The sequence below is a fragment of the Pogoniulus pusillus genome, chromosome 8 (genome assembly GCF_015220805.1).
Source record: "Pogoniulus pusillus isolate bPogPus1 chromosome 8, bPogPus1.pri, whole genome shotgun sequence".
Classification (NCBI taxonomy): Eukaryota; Metazoa; Chordata; class Aves; order Piciformes; family Lybiidae; genus Pogoniulus; species Pogoniulus pusillus.
The window spans coordinates 24,277,460-24,296,954 of record NC_087271.1 but is presented as its reverse complement, the minus strand read 5'-3'; the positions used below and the strand labels follow the sequence as shown (position 1 = coordinate 24,296,954).

The 19,495-nt window shown below is 51.9% G+C and overlaps 1 protein-coding gene across 1 annotated transcript; it reads right to left on the bottom strand.

Annotated features, from left to right (window-relative positions):
- Positions 1-4,923: 4,923 nt before the first annotated feature.
- Positions 4,924-19,090, bottom strand: SMIM44 (small integral membrane protein 44). Its single transcript, XM_064147638.1, has 2 exons — positions 17,103-19,090; positions 4,924-5,418 (listed from the first exon to the last, which is right to left on the bottom strand). The coding sequence occupies exons 1-2, from the start codon at positions 17,578-17,580 to the stop codon at positions 5,243-5,245; spliced, it is 654 nt and encodes a 217-aa protein (XP_064003708.1). The 5' UTR covers positions 17,581-19,090; the 3' UTR covers positions 4,924-5,242.
- Positions 19,091-19,495: the final 405 nt, after the last annotated feature.

Below are 19,495 nucleotides of genomic sequence, written 5' to 3'. Positions count from 1 at the left end.
AAAGTGGAGGAGATTAGAAAGGAAAGCAAGCCCCAGCTTCCCTCAGCTCCTCCTGCTCTCAGAGGACTGTGCAGTAGGGTTGGTTCCAGCTCCGTGAGCCTCAGAGCAGAGTAGGGGAGGCTGGGCATTTGCTGTGGTGCTTGCTGTGAGTGGGAAGTGAGTGCAATACCCGTGGCTCTCCAACGCCTTCTGCAAAGGAGGAGCTGTGCCCTGGGAGAGAGGTGCTGCTGGGAACTGAAGGGGGTTGAAGTAATTTTTGGGCAGCAGACCCCGTTTTGGAAACTCAGCCCTTGGCCTCAGGGAAGGAGGGCACAGGTGATGTGAGCACTGGGGATTACAGCTGCTATAAAAAGCAGCATCTCTCACTCTGGCTCCCTAAGGAGCTTAGGAGAGGAAAGAGGGACTTAAAGAGTAACTTCCTGCACGAAAGAGGTGCAGGGAGCAGTTGGAGTAGCCTGATATCCTCATTAGCCCCCTTGGCAGCCCCTAAAACCTCTCTTGGGTAAAGCAGTCCCAGCACCTCTTTCCATGAACCCTCTCCTTGAACCTCTGATATTGGATGGCCAGACCCTCATCCCTGACTCAGAGGATGGGGGGCAGAGGGGGAAAGGGCTGTTGGGGACAGACCTGTCCAGAGAGGGAATCCTAGTGGGTGAGAAGAGCAGATGAGCCTGCTGTACCATTTTTACTGGCCCCCGAAAGCTCTCCCTTTCCCATCCTCACAGCCTTGATTGTCCACATCATTGTGCCCTGCCGCTTCAGTTCAGAAGTCCACTGAGGGTGCTGCTGCTGTCCTCCAAAATGCAGCCAGCTGCAGTGGTGGGTGGCAGGACTAAAAGTCACCGATTTCTGGGAGAGACAAGGGCTGCTTTTTCCCAGAAGCCACCCTTGGCATCCAGTGTCTGGAGGCAAAACGGCTTCATGGCTCCTGGGACTTTGACAGGCGTGTGAGAGTCCTCAGAGCAAAACCTGAGTAATGCCTGGTGATGTGTTTGGGGACAAATGAGATGGAAGGCAGCTGTCAGATGGTGGCAAGGATGCAGGGAGGCTGGAATGTGAAGGAAGGTAGTGTGGGAAACTGCTCTCCCCTGCGGTTTTCGCTCAGTGCATGGCAGGTTCCAGTGGGGTCAGGAGAGAGAGCAGCTGCAGCTATGGGCTCTGCACAGCTGCAGTGCCAGCCTGGTTCCTGGCACTGATCAGCCGTGACCCTGCAGCTCAGGTCAGTGGTTTCCCTCCCTGGGCACACTGCCTGGGGGCATGGTCAGTCCAGGGGATGGACACAGCACCAAGACCCCTTGGATGCATCCCTGCAAGAGAGGGGTTTCAAAGAGATGTTCTGTCCCCGGGAGGCTGAGGAGGGGAGTGGGCTGAGGGCACTGCCTCACCAGGTCTTTAGCAGCCTTCAGCAGCGTGGTGAACCTCAGTGCAGGTGGCCACAGGAGGGAGCTTGGCTCCTTACTTCTCCTCCCGCATGGAGGACAGTGGCCCAGGGTGGGTGACAGCCACGCTGGCCCTGGGTGTGAGCTGCTGCGTGGTGTGGGAGTTCAAACCACATGTAGGACCTAAGATGACTCACGAAGGCAGCAAGAGCCCGGATAAAGTGAATGCGGCAGCCTCCACCCTCAGGGAAGATCTCACCTTCTTTCCGGCAGCTGGTGGGTGTTGCGTTCCCAATGCAGAGGAGCCACTGGTGCTGTTGCTGCAGCCGCAGGGGGACCATTCATGCCCTATGAGTAGCATACCCCCGAGGCAGGGACCAGTCCCTCTGAAAACAGTGCACCATCCCTCTACATCAGTGGTCAGGAGGACCTGGATGACCCTGATGTCCAGCCTCTAGATGTCGAAAAAGCAGGGGAACAAGGAAACCAACCCTGCTCCCTCATAAAATCCCTCAGGAATCGGAACCTTCCCAGTTTCCCCAGCCCACAGCCCCCCCTGGCACAGCAGCCTGCTTCCAGGGGCCAACAGACCTGGGATCGCTCCCAAGCATCAACCTGTGCTGCTACGGCATTGCTGCCTGACTCCCCTTGACAGTCCCAGTGCAGAAGCTGGCTGCACCTTACAGCAGCCACCTTACAAACCCAAGGCCAAGAAAAGGGAAGAGAAGGGAAAAGAAGGGAAGGGAAGGGAAAAGAAGAGAAGGAAAGGAAAGGAAAGGAAAGGAAAGGAAAGGAAAGGAAAGGAAAGGAAAGGAAAGGAAAGGAAAGGGAAGAAAAGAAAAGGAAAAGAAAAGAAAAGGGAAAGAAAGGGAAAGAAAGGAAAAGAAAAGAAAAGAAAAGAAAAGAAAAGAAAAGAAAAGAAAAGAAAAGAAAAGAAAAGAAAAGAAAAGAAAAGAAAAGAAAAGAAAAGAAAAGAAAAGAAAAGAAAAGAAAGGAAAAGAAAAGAAAGGAAAAGAAAAGAAAAGAAAAGAAAAGAAAAGAAAAGAAAAGAAAAGAAAAGAAAAGAAAAGAAAAGAAAAGAAAAGAAAAGAAAAGAAAAGAAAAGAAAAGAAAAGAAAAGAAAAGAAAAGAAGAGAAAAGAAAAGAAGAGAAGGGAAGAGAAAAGAGAAGGGAAGAGAAAAGAAAAGTGACGGTGGCAACTTTGATGTGTCTGTTTGGAAATGGGTGATTACCGGGGGAAGGTTTACAGTACTCGCTGACAAAGCCCCAGGTGACACTGCTGGTAATGGCTCTCATTAAAGGACATCAGAGTAGGAGGTTGAAACCACATCCAGTTTTCCTAACTACTGTCATAAGGGGAAAGTGGTGCTCTGGCTCCTGCTGTTAGGGGTGTACTGGATATGTTGGACTGGGAAAGACAGGACTTGTCTCTCTGAATGCAGAGGCAGAAGCCCTCACTGCTTGCTTTTTCCTGGGATTGAGTCTCTAGACCATTAATTTAGCCCTTTTTTTAAGTCCAAGGAAGATGTGGAGGTCAAAAGGATCCTCATGAAGAAAAGGCACTGGGACTGAGTCCATTCATAGAATCATAGAATGGTAGGGGTTGGAAGAGACCTGTGGAGATGATCTAGTCCAACTCCCCTGCCAAAGAAGGATCACTTTGGGCAGGTCACACAGGAATGCACCCAGGTGGGTTTTGAAAGCCTCCAGAGAAGGAGACCCCACAACCTCTCTGGACAGTGTTCCATTATCCTCACAGTAAAGAAGGTTTTCCTGATATTGAGGTGAAACTTCCTGTGCTTCATGTCATACCTGCTGCTCCTCATCCTGTCACAGGGGGTCACTGAAATGAGACTGGTCCCTTCTTCTTGACAGCCACCCTTCAGGTGTTTGTAAACATTAATGAGACCCCTCTTGCTCTTCTCCAGGTTAAACAGACCCAGGTCCCTCAGCCTTTCTTCACAGTATCACAGTATCACAGTATCACAGTATCATCAGGGTTGGAAGAGATCTCACAGATCATCAAGTCCAACCCTTTACCACAGAGCTCAAGGCTAGACCATGGCACCAAGTGCCACGTCCAATCCTGCCTTGAACAGCTCCAGGGATGGTGACTCCACCACCTCCCCGGGCAGCCCATTCCAGTGTCCAATGACTCTCTCAGTGAAGAACTTTCTCCTCACCTCCAGCCTAAATTTCCCCTGGCACAGCCTGAGGCTGTGTCCTCTCGTTCTGGTGCTGGCCACCTGAGAGAAGAGAGCAACCTCCCCCTGGCCACAACCACCCCTCAGGTAGCTGTAGACAGCAATAAGGTCACCCCTGAGCCTCTTCCCCTCTACGCTGACCTGGTGAGACCACAGCTGGTCTTCATAACACAGATGTTGCAGTCCCTTAATCATCCTTGTGGCCCTCTGCTGGACTCTCTCTATTGTTCCCCTCTCTTTCTTGAAACAGGAAGCCCGGAACTGGATGCAGCACTCCAGCTGTGGTCTCACCAGGTCAGCGTAGAGGGGAAGAGAACCTCCCTCACCTGTCTGGACACACTTTTCTTGATGCACCCCAGGATAACATTAGCCTTTTTGGCCACAGGGGCACATTGCTGTCCCATCCCTGGTATCTCCTGGTCCTGGTATCTCCACTCTGCTATACAGAAACATGATGAATCCTGCTTTAAAACCCCAAGTCAGGCAAGAGCTGGCCTTAAAACACCAACAAAACTATCATGATGCTCCTTTTCCCTCTTGGTTTGGAAGCTTACCTCCAACCTTGACTGATCCCTAAATGGGGAGTGGGGATCTACCTGAAGTTAGCAATGAGAAAGGATGCCTTTGGGCAGAGAGAAGTGGCAGGCAGTTTGGGGTTTCAATGCCCTGGCAGAGAAGAGGAAGGCACTCAGCCAGACAGGGGAGGTCTCCCCCTTCCATCAGTTCATGTGTATGTTGCTGACTCCATTGCAGAGCCAGCACCCCTTATGGTGGCAGTTAGTATGGGGGTGATGAGGGAGATGGCTGTGCTAAGATGAAGTCACATAGGGATTGTTTTGTCCTACTCAGAGTTGGGGTTTCCTGCAAGTTGTGTCCCTGCCTTCCCCTCCAGCAACTTGCCTCAGAGGACGGGGGTGTGCTGTGTACCAGCACGGCTGCTGCTAGTCAGGAGATGCTGGGTGGAGGCAAGGCAGTGGCCCTGGTCTAGCCAGGGGCATGGGGGAGGAAGGCTTCCTGGGGAGGTGGGGCTGTCACCTCGCTGTCCCAGAGCTACAGGATGCACATGCTGAAGTGGTTTGCAGGGGAGGAGTGATGGCCTGGGCAGATCATCGATATGCTGGGCTGGATTTGACCCCTACTGACTTTTCGGTGCTTTTGGCAGCCCCTGGCCCACGCTGCTGCCCCAGCTCCTTGCTGAGCGCTGGATCTGTCCCCAGAAATGCAGACACTCCCATTTCTCCCACAGCCTCCTTGTTTCCACAGCCCTTGTTTCCTTTCACCACCCCACCCCCGTGCCGAAGGGCTGCCCAGCTGCTGTCCGGCTCATTTCTCTGGCGAGCTTTGTTTGGTGGGTGTATTTTGCATTTGCCTTTGTGTTTTGTTGGTGGTTTTTTTTGCTATGCACAGGGAAGAAGGGAAAGTCATGAACCCGTGGGCAGACATTGGGGCAGGACTGACAACTCTGGGAAAAGGGGTGATGGTGCCCACCCTGGCAAGGTCCTTAGAGGTTGGCAAAACCAGGGCAAGAAGGGCTTTATCTTTGTGGTGCCGGCTCTGCCCATCCTTTCCTCTCACTGCCCAGTCCTGCAAGGCGGCTGCTGTGCCACCCTGCTGCTCCATCCGGCTGCTCCGTCCCGCCTGGCCTGGCCCCCACACCGGTCACGTCTGTTGTGGCAGGTGGCAGGTCTCGCTGATGGAAATGACCACATCCTGGGGCTGGCGGTCCCGACGCCGCGGCACCTCAGGCATCTCGTTCATCTCATTGACACTGTTGCTGATGCAGTTGACATCGCTCTTGTTGCTGTTGTCATCAGGGCTGGGGCCAAAGATCCAGTCTGGAGGAGGGAAAAAGCACAAAACCAGCCCCTAATTACCTCTGGTTGTTCCCAGAGGCAAAGCTGATTTTGAAATCATTACCCTTCACTAATCCTACCCCTCACTTTGGGCATTCATCCTCCCAGGAGGGTCCCTTGTTCACCTCTACTCCACTTCAACCCCCTCCACTTCTGTGGTACTAAGATCTGTGTACAATTCTGGAGCCCCCAACACAAGAAGGACATGGAACTGTTGGAGTGAGTCCAGAGGAGGCCACAAAGATGCTCAGAGGGCTGGAACAGCTCTGCTATGAGGACAGACTATGAGAGTTGGGGCTCTTCAGCCAGAAGAAGAGAAGGCTTCGAGGGGAGCTTGGAGTAGCCTTCCAGTATCTGAAGGGGGCTTACAGGAGGGCTGGGGAGGGACTACTGACAAGGTCTTATAATGACAGAATGAGGAGTAATGAGTTTAAACTGGCAGAGGGAAGATTTAAACTGGATGTTAGGAAGAAATGCTTTACAATGAGGGTGCTCAGACACTGGCACAGGTTGCCCAGGGAGGTTGTGGCTGCTCCCTCCCTGGAGGTGTTCAAGGCCAGGTTAGATGAGGCTTTGAGTGACCTGTTCTAGGGGGAGGGGTCCCTGCCTATGGTGGGGGGTTGGAACTAGATGATCTTTGAGGCCCCTTCCAACCTAGTCCTATGATTCTATGATCTCTTCTCAGCTCTGGGCTGTTTTTCAGATGGCTGATTTCTGGAAGCCCTCCTTGCTTAGGCAAATGAAATCACCCTGTTAATCCCCAAAATGAAAATGAAGTGCCTCTGAAGCAAAGTGTGCATCTGAGCTCTCTGGCAATGGATTTCCTACAGCAAGGTTTTGCTGTGGGAAGCAGAGGGGATGATTAAACCACCATGTGACATCCAAATGGAGCTGCAGGCATGGCTGGGCTCATGGCTTATCTGCCACGGGATTGTATCACAGCCATGTTAAGGTTTTAAAATCCTTCGTGGGCTTGCATCAAGGCTGCACTTCTGGCAGGCTACCAGAGCTCCAGGACGTGCCTCTGAGCTGATCCAGCCACTCTCACAAACTTGGGGGTGACTGATTGCCCTCCTAGGTACAGTGCTGGCTGCTGGCTGCTGGTGTGACCGAGACACCCCTTGCAGCACGAGGGGCTGCGGTTCAGTGGGGGCAGGTGGTGCTGCTTCCAAAAATCCACTGAAACTCCCAAGCAATCAATTTGTCCACTCGGGCAGTGAGAGGTCATCCCAAGCTGTGACAGAGAGGGGGAAGACAAAGCTGGGGAAAGCCCAGGCGAGGGGAGAGGAGCCCTTGGAGGCTGGGCAGTTCTGTCAGCAGCGGGCAGTGGAACACCAGGAACCCTCTGCTTCAACCCTGCCTCAAAATAAAGAGGAGACTGCTGTTGGGAGGCAGACAAAAGGGTCAGCCTTACTTAGCTGTCTCTGAGGCACCTCATTTAAAAAAAAAAAAAATTTCCCCCCCTGGTGGAGTGCTCTCAAGAAAGAACATTTCCCTCCTGTGTGGCGTGAGCATTCCAATTTTAGCTCTTCGGTGGAGGGCGCAGGCTGCTAGGTGCAGAGTCTGTCCTCTTCTGCCCGGCCAGAGAAGTGCAATCACAGTTGGGCACGGCAGATCAAAACTTCTGCTGCAAAACCAAGGCTGAATGGTGGCAAATGCCAGGGTAGGATCCTAGATGTAAAGAGAGATTGAGATCTAATTTCGTGGATCACCAATGGTGTCCAGACATCACTGCAGGCATGAAAAGAGAGATGGGAGTGACCTGTGGTCCTCCCTGTGCTCAGTGTGTGCAACCTAAGTCAAAATTGGGGGCTTTTTTGGGAAAGTTCTAAAGCTTCTCTTTCTCTTCTGAAGAAAACCTGATTTTTTTGTTGCTTTTAGAATGCAAAAATGATTTTCTTCTCCAGGCTGAAGCCATTTGGCCACACAATCTCCAAGTGCATGGTGTATGGCTTTCAGGGTGTTGTTGATGATGTTGAGCCAGGGTGAGTTTCCACCTTCGCCATGGGGCCCAGGCAGGGAGCAGAGGGGGGTTGTGCTCTGCTGCCAGCTTTGTCTGGCTGGACATGGGTGCAGGTTTCAAGGAGAGAGCCCCCACTGTGCTATGCAGATGATGTGTCCAGAGAGTGACTGTTTTTTCTGGGATGTCTACCACTTTTTTTCACCTCCATCACCCCACCAGTGGGGTCTGCCCATTGTGCAATGGGAAGGGCAGAAGAAGAACCACCGCGGTCCCCACAAAAGTGATTGGGGACCTTGGCAGAGACATTGTCTAAAGGCTTTAGGGGAGCCTTGGATCTGCCTCCTGAGCCCAAATCAGGGCATTTAGCTTCCATTTGCACAGTTCACTGGAGCCTGGGCTCCCCATCACAACCCTTCCTCAGGGAAATCAGGGGAGCCTGGAAGGCTAATTTAAGTCTTTTTTCCTCTATGGGCTCCATTTTGCTTGGATTTACTGGGTTTAGACCAAAGCCAAACACTCCACTGGCTGCTTCCCAGTCTCGCCATGCAGCCCAGGCTGGGTCCACGCCAGCTGGGGCTCCCTCTCCTACCCCCAGGACCTCCCGGGCTCGCACCAGCCCCCGCACATCTGCTTGGTGCAAGGAGGAGCCAGAAGGCAATAACAAGATTGCCTCCTACAAATACTATTAAAGGTTTCAGCCTGCTTTCCTTGACGTCAGCTGTAAAAGCCCAGTGGGAGCAGAGTCTGGTCTCCAGAGAAGGTGGGGAATAACCTTAGGAAAAGAGGTGACAGGTCCCCAGATATCTCAGCAGCCATGGAGCGAGGGGTGCTGCATGCATTGCATCACAGAACGTCAGGGGCTGGAAGGGACCTCGAAAGCTCATCCAGTCCACCCCCCCTGCCAGAGCAGGATCTCCTATACCAGATCACACAGGAACGCGTCCAGGTGGGTTTTGAACATCTCCAGAGAGGGAGACTCCACAACCCCCTGGGCAGTCTCTTCCACTGTTCTGTCACCCTCACAGGTTTCCTCAGGTTTAAATGAAACTTCCTATGCCTCAGCTTCCCCCCATTGCCCCTTGTCCTGGCACTGGGCATCACCCAGCAGAGCCTGGCTCCAGCCTCCTGGCATTCACCCTGCACATATTTATAACCACTGATGAGGTCACATCTCAGTCTCCTCTTTTCCAGGCTAAAGAGCCCCAGCTCCCTCAGTGTCTCCTCGTAAGAGAGATTGTCCCATTCTCTTCATCAACTTTGTGGCTCTGTGCTGGACTCTCTCAAGCAGTTCTATGTCCCTCCTGAACTGAGGGTCCCAGAACTGGACACACTAGTCGAGAGGTGGCCTCACCAGGGCAGAGTAGAGGGGCAGGAGAACCTCTCTCAACCTACTAACCACAACCCTTCTAATATACCCCAGCAGCAAAGAGTGGGAAGCAAAGAGCACACAGCTTTGTATGCCTGTGAGCAAGAGGAAGTGGCATTTGGTGGCCAAGCAATGAACTCTTGGGGATATCTGCGGGCAGCAGAAGGAGCGAAAAGTGGGCATGGCACCATGGCACCATGGTAAAGGCAGAAATACTGAGGCTGGCTGTTCTTGGGGGGTGAGGTGGGGGTAGGGGGCGTGGGGCTCAGCAAAAGCCATTTCCACAAGAAAAGGGTCATGGTGTAGTCACCAACAGGGACATCCAGGGAAGGTGGCTTGTGTGAGGCTGCCACAGTCTAATGCCTGGGTAAGAGCAGGCTGGATTGTATGTGCTAATCCGAATTGCTGCTTCCCTGGGAATTATTTCTGGAGCCTGCTGGATCTAATTACCCGGTAATCTGCAGGAAGATGTAATTAGGCTGTCATTAGAGGGTATTTACTGCGATGCCTTTATGATTTGACTGTGTAAGTAAGGAGTGAAGTAATTACACAATTACACGTTATTTGTGGCCATTTATGGCCTGTAACTTCAGCGTGTTGCCGTGCGTGGAAGAGAGGAGAGAGGCCCCCATGGAGCTGGCAGAAGATCTCCTGCCAGCAGGACCCTGGAGAAGCAACCATAAAAATGTCATCATCCCCATTTCCCCTGCCAGCTGCTGCTGGTTGGTTCTGTCCCAGCCATTGCATCCTCCTCCCCAAATGCTTCCTCCAGCTCCTCCCAACCTGTGGCTGAGAAACTGAGATCCCCCAGCATCTCTCATGGAATGTCCAGGGAGAGATGAGGGGAAGAAGACAGGAGAGCTGAACACAGAGTCATAGGACAATAGAATGTCAGGGGCTGGACCTTGAAAGCTCACCCAGTCCACCCCCCCTGCCAGAGCAGGATCACCTAGACCAGATCACACAGGAACACATCCAGGTGGGTTTTGAACATCTCCAGAGAGGGAGACTCCACAACCCCCCTGGGCAGACTGTTCCAGTGCTCTGTCACCCTCACAGGGAAAAAAATCTTCCTCAGGTTTAAATTAAACTTCCTGCGCCTCAGCTTCCCCCCATTGCCCCTTGTCCTGGCACTGGGCATCACCCAGCAGAGCCTGGCTCCAGCCTCCTGGCACTCACCCTTTGCATATTTATGAACATTGATGAGGTCACCTCTCAGTCTTCTCTTCTCCAAGCTGAAGATCCCCAGCTCCCTCAGTCTCTCCTCGTAAGATTGTCTCATTCTCTTCATCAACTTTGTGGCTCTGTGCTGGACTCTCTCAAGCAGTTCTATGTCCCTCCTGAACTGAGGGTCCCAGAACTGGACACACTAGTCGAGAGGTGGCCTCAACAGGGCAGAGTAGAGGGGCAGGAGAACCTCTCTCAACCTACTAACCACAGCCCTTCTAATACACCCCAGGATGGCATTGCCCCTCCCTGCCATGAGAGCACACTGCTGGCTCATGCTCAACCTCCCATCAGCTAGGATCCCAAATCCTTTTCCCCTTTGCTGCCGTCCAACATATCAGTGTCCAGGCTATACTGATACCGATGGGATTAAACCTTGCTTTTATGTGGAAGGCTCTTTCCAGTGGATGAGATGCACAACTTTCTGTCATGCACAAGCATGTGTTAGAAACCTTGGATGATGAACCTTGTGGGGGGCTGTAATCAGTTAATGGAGGGTGTGAGGGGCTGGGAGCTGAGGAATGGTGGTGATCAGCACAGTAGGCATTTCTCTCTCCATCCCTTACATCTGGCACAATGGTCGGCATGAGCCACATAAAAAGGACACAAATGCCACCGAGAGGAAAATGAAATCCTCTTTTGAGGCAAGGTCTAGGTTCAGGTTCACATAGGCTCCACCCAGAAGGCAAGCAGTCAAGCTGCAGCCAGTGAACCTGGGACACACAAGGGCAAAGCTGTGGTGAGTGGGGGCCCCATAGTGCATTCCTGGGGCAGTGGCACTCCTGGATCCAGGACATTCATGCTTTGGAGATGAGAAAAAGTAGTGTCTGCCTCTACCCAGCCCCTGGAAGAAGCTCGTAACACATGGTGCAAAATGAGGACATGCACATGGGCATGTATAAATGCCTCACACAGAAGAGTATCATCATCTAACTCAGAGACACTTCTCCCTGCTTGCTGGGCATGACTGCTGAGGCCTTGCAGGGTGAAAGATTAGGTGGAATGTACTGAAACGGGGTGAGATCAATACTGAGGAATTGATCCAAAGCAGCTGGGGAGAGGAGATAGGGTAGACTGGGTAAACTAGAAGCTGTGGAATAGCATCTCTCCCTGAACAGCCAAGTGACATGGCACAAAGTGCCTCTGCACCTCCCTGACTCTGTCCTAGTCTTCAAGAACATCCCTGGAGCAGGACTCTTGGGATGTGCTGGTTTTTTTGAGGCACAAAAAACACTGCATGGGGCTGCCCAGATTTCATGATGTGTTTTACCCCTCCTCATAGCAGTGGCATGAGGGACAATCCTTTGTCAGATGCCTCTTACAGTGCACAAGTGGCACAGGGATGCTCTATGTCCAGTCTCGTCTCAGTGGGGTGTCCAACTCCCCTGCAGTCACTGGGGACAGGGTGGGGTGTCCATGAGGCACTTCAGCCACAGGAAAAGACATGCTCCTTACAGAAGAACAGAGGGAGGTGGGAGAAAGGGATGAAATTTAAATGCAACTTGATCAGTGAGACATTCACACTCCCTGCAGAGATGGAAACGAGCAATGGAAGAGGAAAAATGTTAGATGAACAAGCAAACTCGTGCTCTAGTTTATTTGCTTTAAATGGAACTGGGTGTGAAAACAGCTGCTAAAAAAGCCCTTTTCCTAGCAGCAGGAGCAGAAGCACCTCTTTTATTGAAACCAGTCCCAACCCAGCCATCTCCTTATGCTCTGCAGCAAGGCAGGACCAGCTCTGTTCAAACCATTCCGGATGGACACAAGTTCAAGAGCATTCATCAATCTGTTGGACACGATGCAGCAGTCACAGCTGGACATTGTATATGTCTTGTTTGAAGGACAGACTCTGCTTGTTCATTAGCAAAATCAGGAGATATCTCCCAGGTTTGTTCTGCTGGAAAAATGCCTGCCTGCCTCTGGCAGTAGTCATTTGTTAGCAATAAGTCCCCTGTTCCCCCAAGATTCACATCTTTCTAAATTAACTTGCTGTCAGAGTCTGCTCTTCCCTGATTTCAGGTTAGCTATTCTGGATGAGTTGAAACTGTGCTGTACCCTGAGTGATACAAGCACAATGCTTTACCAATGGACAGGTAAGGACACTGTCTCTCTCTGCAGAGCTGATGCTGTCATGAAGGGTCTGGTGTGGAAGGGGGGTGACACAGAAAAGGCATTCATTAAACCAATATATTCTCTTTAAAAAAGCTTCTCTGCAGCAGTATGACACTGGACCAAGCCTGCATTTTTTCCAAGCCCCACTGCTTTTCCAGAGAGTGGGTCCCAGAGAGATGTTGGAGAGATGAGATGGGAGGCAGAGATGCTCCTGGGTGTCGTTAGTTTCGCTCCATATCCTCCAGCCTTAGGTGTTCATCACAGAGGAAGTGCTAAGATGGCCAGAAGATGAGGTCCAGGCTTGGCCAAGGAAGACCATCACTTACAGAGGAGCAGAGAGGTGTGGTCCTTGCTCCAGGGACCCAATGCAGTCCATTGCTGGACCATGTGATGGCGGGAAAGGAAATGCTGCCGCGGCAGGTTTCATCCTCAAAGCTAGTCTGGGTTACTTCCTGGCAGTGTGTGCCAGGAGCTGTCCCACTGCTTAGGCTTTGTGGTTCAAAGGATTGGCAGTAAAGACAGCTGACCCAGAGTGGGGTCACATCTGCTTGCTTTTCTCAGAGCCAGACCACTGTGGCTTACTTGTCCTGCAGCTGTAGCGATGCCAGGGCAGACGAAGAAATGAGGCATCTACTGCTGTTACAGTAGCTAGGAGTGGGAATTAACCTGGTGAAAGCCATCCTATGGCAGCTGCTGCTAGCCATTAGTCCCACCCCAAACAGTGGCTAAGGAATCACCATAGATCAGAAGGAAAGGTGAGGCAGCAGTGTTTGTGTCAGGTGGTTAGCACCAGGGTGGCCAAACACAAGGGAGCCTGATGTGGTTTCTTCCCATAACCTTGCGAGGCAAATGATTCATCCTCAAAACAGAGACGTTAAGTCCTTTCTGATGGACCTGAGACGCTATCTGCAATCCCTGCCACAGGCTGAATTATCCTAAGAGCCCTGTGGTTATGCGTGGGAGCAATTAAAAGCGGATCCCGAGTCCCTGCAGGATCACCCGGCAGCTATTTTCAGCAAGGCTACATTCACGCATAGTTTCCTAAAGAAGCCTGAAATGTGGTGTGTGGAGATAAGGCTGGAAAATAAAAACACAGCTGCTGGGTCAAAAGAGCAAAGAGAAGAAAGACCCTGCTCCAAGAATGGCTGAGGGTTTTGAGCAGTCACAAAGCCATGGAGCAGGACAGCCTGGCTGCTGTCAGTGAGCCTGCCTCGCCTTACCTCATCTGGTCAGGAGAAGTTTCCTCAAGGTCTTCTCCAGAGATCAGTAACACGGAGGAGACCTTGGCTGAACCGTGTGACACTGACAACGGTCTTCCCACAAAACATCAACTCCCACACAAACTACCAGACCCTTCCCATGTGCTTCCCATGCAGGCAGCGAGATGCTTTCCTGGGAACCACGCACGCCACAGTCTCTATGGCAACAGCTTTGTTTCCAGTCAAACTTCTCCTCCCTTCCTTTACCTCCCCTCCTCCCCCCCCCCTTTTTTTTTTAGTGTTTAAATAAGGGCAATATTCACTGAACTGCTGGGGATGGAGGAGGGAGGGCGGGCTGATTCCCAAGGATTGCAGTAATTAGGCGCTTGGTACGTTGGCGACAGGCTTGTCATTTGCCCAGCCGGCACTTCGCCGCAGCGCCGTCTCTGGCAGCTCTCCAGCGATCCCAGTTAAGCTGCTTTCCAAATGCTTCGACCCAATTTTTCTTAACTGGTAGCCAGGTCTGAGCTCTGCTCACGCAGGAGCCTTCCTCCTGCCTCGGGGGGCTCGCATCTGTCCCCAGAGACATAGAATTAATTTTGGGGAAGCCACATGCATGAGATTTTGTCAGCTCAGAGTAAGCAAGGAAGAACAGAGGGAAATGAAGGTATTTGGGGCTCTTCCTGGTCAGGTGTCTCCAGGAAAAGCTGAAGAGGGGCTCCTTCAGAACCTTCTTATTCATATCCAGGTGCTCTGGGGGATGAGGATGGACAGGATCCCCACCCTGGCTGGAAGGGAACTCTGCCTCCCTCCTCTCCAACAATACATCTTTCCCTCTCCTTCAATGAATCCTTCGATTTTCCACTCCTACTCAGTATCACAGCAGCATTCATCTCTCTCCAGGGATGCCTGGACAAGCTCTAATTGAATTTTTAAGAAGTGGCTGTAGGAGAGGTGCCGATGTCTTGAATGCCCTTTCAGATTTTGCTCATCTGCATCCTGAGAGCTCCTCTGCCATCCCAAACCAAGCCCAGCACCTGGTTCTCATGGTTCTGGTGAGCACATAGCGCAGGGTAATGATTAGACTCCCTCAGCTGTGTCCTACAAGCTGTTATTGAGGAGTCCAAATCATCCTTGATGTCTTCGAGTCACTATTTAAAGTAGCGATTAACTATTCACACTTTAATCTCCCCAAAACAGGCTCCAGCCCTTTGGCATCTTATTTCCATCTCTCTCAGTATCCTTCAAAATATGATTAGCACAGAAATGCTGATAGGGGAGGTTGGAGCTGCTGCCAAGTACATAAATCCAGGCATTGTGTTAAGGCAGCTAATAGACCAGCTTCTTATTTACTGTCCCTTGGTCCCTCTGTCCTGTCCCTGAAGTCATTTTATGCAAACTCATTCAAATGAAACCTTCTCTTTAAAGGCTGCTGCTTGCCAGTGTTAACAAACATGGTCTCGTCTGCTCTCCTCTGAGGACTGGCTCATTTTAAGTGTATAAATGGTGTGAAGATGGGCCCAGAGTGCTAAATAGGATGAGCTGGAAGAAGCCTTCAGCACTGAAGGGTGCTGCTGGAGTTTGGGAAATGCATTCTCCTCTGCCTGGATGAAGCAGAAGGTCTTATCTGGATTTCTGATTCTAACTTGGGAGAGACATCACCTCCACCCAGGGCAGGGAGGATGCTCGGCTCTCAGTTCAGTTGGGAAAAGGCTTTACTGAAGTGCCAGAAAGTGAGCAGACCCCAGGGCTGTCTCTGTCCCTGTCCATCCCTGGGACAGCTGTGGTGCTGTGCCAAGCTGTGAACGTCTCTCTGCAAAAGGCTTTGTGTGGGAAAAGGGCACCCCGCTGGTCTTGTCCCACACAAAGGCAAAACCAAAAGGTGCCCAAGGTCACCAGAGAAGATTGGTGCTGAGCTGCAAATAACATGGCAGAGGCATGGGTATCTCTGACCACAGCTTCTGTGTCTCTTGCTGCTTGGAAGGCATGATATCTATGTGGATTTTGGCCCTGCTTTACAGTACTCACCACAGCGGGGTGGGTTTTAGCTCCCCTATCCATGCTCTCCTGCATCAGGGACCTCAGCAATCAAGGCAGGGGTGTCTGCTCCATGGGGGCACTGCAACTGCATCAGGTCCTGCTTGGTGGAGTTTCTGACCTGCTCTGACCTGGCCCTTTGAGCATCTCAGGACAGGAGCATGTATATTTTTGGCTTCTGTCCCTGCTGCCTATCTTTGTTGGAAAGGCAACACTAAATCAGATGAGTGGCAGAGCCCAGAGATGTTACAGTCCCAGCAAGCTGTTGATTAAGTGTTATATTTAACACTTTAAGACAGTATCCGTTCCCTTCCAGCTGGGACAATGAAAGACTCCTCAGCAGCAGGTCCCTGTTGTTTTCCCAGCTGAGCCTCATGTGAGATGCTTAGCACTGCTCCCTGCAAGGAGATTTAGCATTTCTTGTCCCAGATATTTCTTTCCCAAATACCGGTGTCCCAGATATCTGCCAGCCCTTGCCTAGTCATGATCCCCCCAACTCAAGGAACTTGGCATGATGTCCCACCAGCAAAGCATGGGTGCTGTCCACCCTGCAGGCACTGGATGGAGTTTTGGCTGGTGTGCATCTCTTGTGCCCCAGGAGAATAGGAATAAAGGGGAATAGTGAACAAATACATGGATTGTGCTCCAGATGAGTGTGGTCTCCATCCCGCTGCAGAGGCTGAGCCCATGGGCTTTTGAGGCTCAAAGCATGGAGTGTGCAAAGGGATTTCAGCCTTGCTCCCCTCGCAGAGGACGCTGGTTCCCAGAGCTTTTGGGGAGGTGGTATGCACATCCTGAGGAACCAAGAGCTCAAATCCCTCTGTAGATCCCTCCTGGCCTCCCATCCAAACTGGAAAACTGCCACCAGCTCACTACAGCAGGGCCCCGTGCCCTGAAAAGGACATGACGAGCTGGCTTCTGGGTTGTGGGAACCAAAATTACCAGGAATTTAGAAGGGAATTGTGCATGTTTGCACTCCCTGGCACCAGCCTTACAAATTCTGAGGCCAACAGTGAGAGTACCACTGAGAACTTGCCTTGACCAGCCAAGCACCTCTGCCTATGCCTCTGTCTGCCCATGGTGGCTGAAACCTGTGTGTTTGTGCTCTTCTACCTGACAAGGAGGGAGACACCAGGATGAAATGAAAGAGGTGGGAAACCAACACTCACTCTTTGGGTTATCACTGTGTAGACTTATGGAGGCTGCGATGGTTGTGCAAAGTGATGTAGAAGGGATCCAGACTGCTGAACTGTATTTCCTAGGAACTTGTGGATTTGTTGGTGTCTGATGAGGGGTTAAGCTCATATGACAGCTTTCCATTCACAATGCACAAGCAGGTTGTTCTCACAGTGCACAAGCAGGTTGTTATCCTCTGCTCAGGCAGCTGCTGCCATGAAACTTTTAATTTTGGAGACCACTGATCCTAGCTCAGTTGAGCTTGGCCAAGGAACTTTAGCATCATTGCGTGGCACAGGCTTATGCACACACACACACCTTTACACACACACACAACACATACACAGGCCTCATTTCTTTAGGAAGGGGGTTAAATCCTGGGATTTTGTCTGAAAATCTGCTCAACATACAGCTTGTCTGGGGGAACCCAGCACATTGGATACATTAACACTCCTGTATATGTGAAAAGGTCAAGTCTTGGTCTAAACCCCACTCAAACCGAAGGAGAGAAGCCAGCAGGCATCCCCAGGCTTGGCACCAGACTCCTTTCGATGTAAAGCATACAATGCACAGTGCCCACACTCACCTATAAAGTCGTGAATGAGGTCCTTGATGAGATGCCCGACGATGGCGTATGCCACTGCCACCACCACCAGGGCTGCCATGAGAAGGTAGAGGACAGCCTTTGGCAGAGGAATGGCATCTCGAGGAGGAGGTTTGTACTCCTTGTAAAGCTGGTCATTATCTGAGTATGAGTACTGGAACAAGTGGTCCAGGCCAGCTGTGAAGTTGCTGGAGTTCATGGACTGGCTGTTGGATAGGTAGCTGTCCTGCTCAGGGTCCTGGAGGACACTTACCACCGAGCTGGTGGTGGCTTCCACTTGCTGCACCAAGTTTAGAGTTTTGTTAACGCTGGGTAGGATCTGGGAGAGGAAAGTGCTCCAATCTTTGATGGCACTGATGTTACAAATAATCATAATTGCAATGAGGAAAGAGATATCCACGGTCAAGAGATTTAAAAGGGAGAGCAGGAGGCGAGAATTGCCCTGCTTACACCAAACCATGTACTGCAAAATGGGCAGAGAAGGTCTTGCTGGGGCAGGTTTCTCATTAGCAGATTCTTACATGGTCCAGTAGTGATTAATTTGTGATATGTCAGTCCTCAATCCTGCAAGTGCCCACAGCAAACCCCTACGGGCATGAAGTTCCTTGGGCAAAAGTGGGTGCTGGAGTGATTTTGACCAATATCATTTTTGTTCCTCAGCTGTCTCTCCCTGATGCTACTCAGTGAAGAAAGGTGGAGAGACAGGATCCTGTAGGTATTCTCAGTCATCTGGAAAAGAAAAATAAATTGCCTTTCTCCAGCTTCTTTTCACAGTTGAAGGTCCTTGAAGAGACAGAAATCCCCGCTTTGCTGTCCCTCAGACTCAGTCCGGGTAATGGCAGGCACAAGGTGCGCGGTGCCGAGCTGTCCACCTCTCCCCGTAGTGCTGTAACACTGTCCGAAGTGTTTGCAGAGGAGAAAGGTAGATTCAAACCCCACAAAGTTCAGCTGCTCCCAGTGTGCAACAGAGCCAGCAGCACACAGCTCCTGGCCGCGTCAGTCTGGCTTTCAGCAACTTCTTTTGCTGGCATCTCGAGATCAATTCCTTCGAAAATAAAGCCACAGTCAGAGACACCAAGCACGGCAGCAGCAAGCCCAGCGTCTGGTGTCCAAAGGGCAGAGATGAACGAGGAACGGCCGCGCTCAGGATTTCCCTTGGGGACTTTTGCAAGAGAACGGATAAGCTCGCCTGGTGCTTCAGTTTGTTCTATTCGGCACTAGGCTCCCGACGGAGCTCCCCGCAAACAGCAGCCGATGCGGTGTCGCTGCCTGCCATCGGCGGGATGTGCGTGCATGCGTGCGTGCGGGTGTGTGTTGTGTGCGCACTCCTCCTCTTTCCCCCAGTCTCTTCACCCTACAGCCCCGCTCGCTCTTCCCACCGCCCCGGCTGCCAGCGGCGGGGGGAGATTAGCTGCCGAGCGGTTGGCTCCACAACTCCCGAGCGTGCCGAGAAGCCGGCGATGCGTGGTGAGAGCGTAGGCTCAGCCTCCGCCTCTGCTCCTCGGGGAGTTAATCCTTTCGACGCTCAAAGATGTGCCTTGATCCGGCCGCTGGATCTTCCCGGAGAGGTGGAGGGCGAGGTGGGGAGCAGCCGGAGCGTGCGCGGGGGTAGCAGTGGGCACCGGCGTGTGCGCGGGGGCACAGCCGCCGCGTCCCAGCGGCAGCGCCGGCTCAGCGAGCGCTGAGGACAGGTCCCCTCGGCAGCGACCCCTCGGCTCCAGCCCACCTGCGAGTGCTGAGCACAGCCTTTGTCTGGGAGCTGCACCGCTGGCAAAGAGAAATCAAATCGCGGGCGCTGCCGGGAGGAGGACGGACATCATCAATCCAACTGCCACGTCCCGGGGGAGCAATGCTCCCCCACAGCTCTGCTCCCCGCCGGCCTCCGCCCAGCAAAGTTTTAGCATTAGCAGGGTGCCTGATCTGCAAGAAAGCCCAGAGGATTTGGGGCTGAGCTTCCTCACCGTCTCCCCTCTCCGGTCAGCCGTCTGTGTAAACGGGTAAGAGCCAGCCTGTCCCTAGTCACCTTGATGACAGTTTGAAACTGGTGCGAGTTTCCGACGAGCACATCTCCTCATCTGCCATGGCAGTGGGATTTCAGTGGGGTGCTGGCTTGGTTTGAAGGCGCTGGAACTTGTTTAAAGAGGAAGAACAGGAAAGCTTAGAGAGGGGGAAATTGTCTTCCTATTCTTGGTGGTGAAAATAAAACACAGTTTCCATTTTTCACATATTTGTGTGTGTGTGTGTGTGTGTGTGTGTGCAGCTTCCCCGTGTGAGAAATAGCTGCCAGGAGGGCAAAGGAATCACCACATTAGGCTTGAAACGCAGCCAAATGGAGCTTCTGAGAAATAATAGCAAAAAAAGCAACTCCCTGTTTA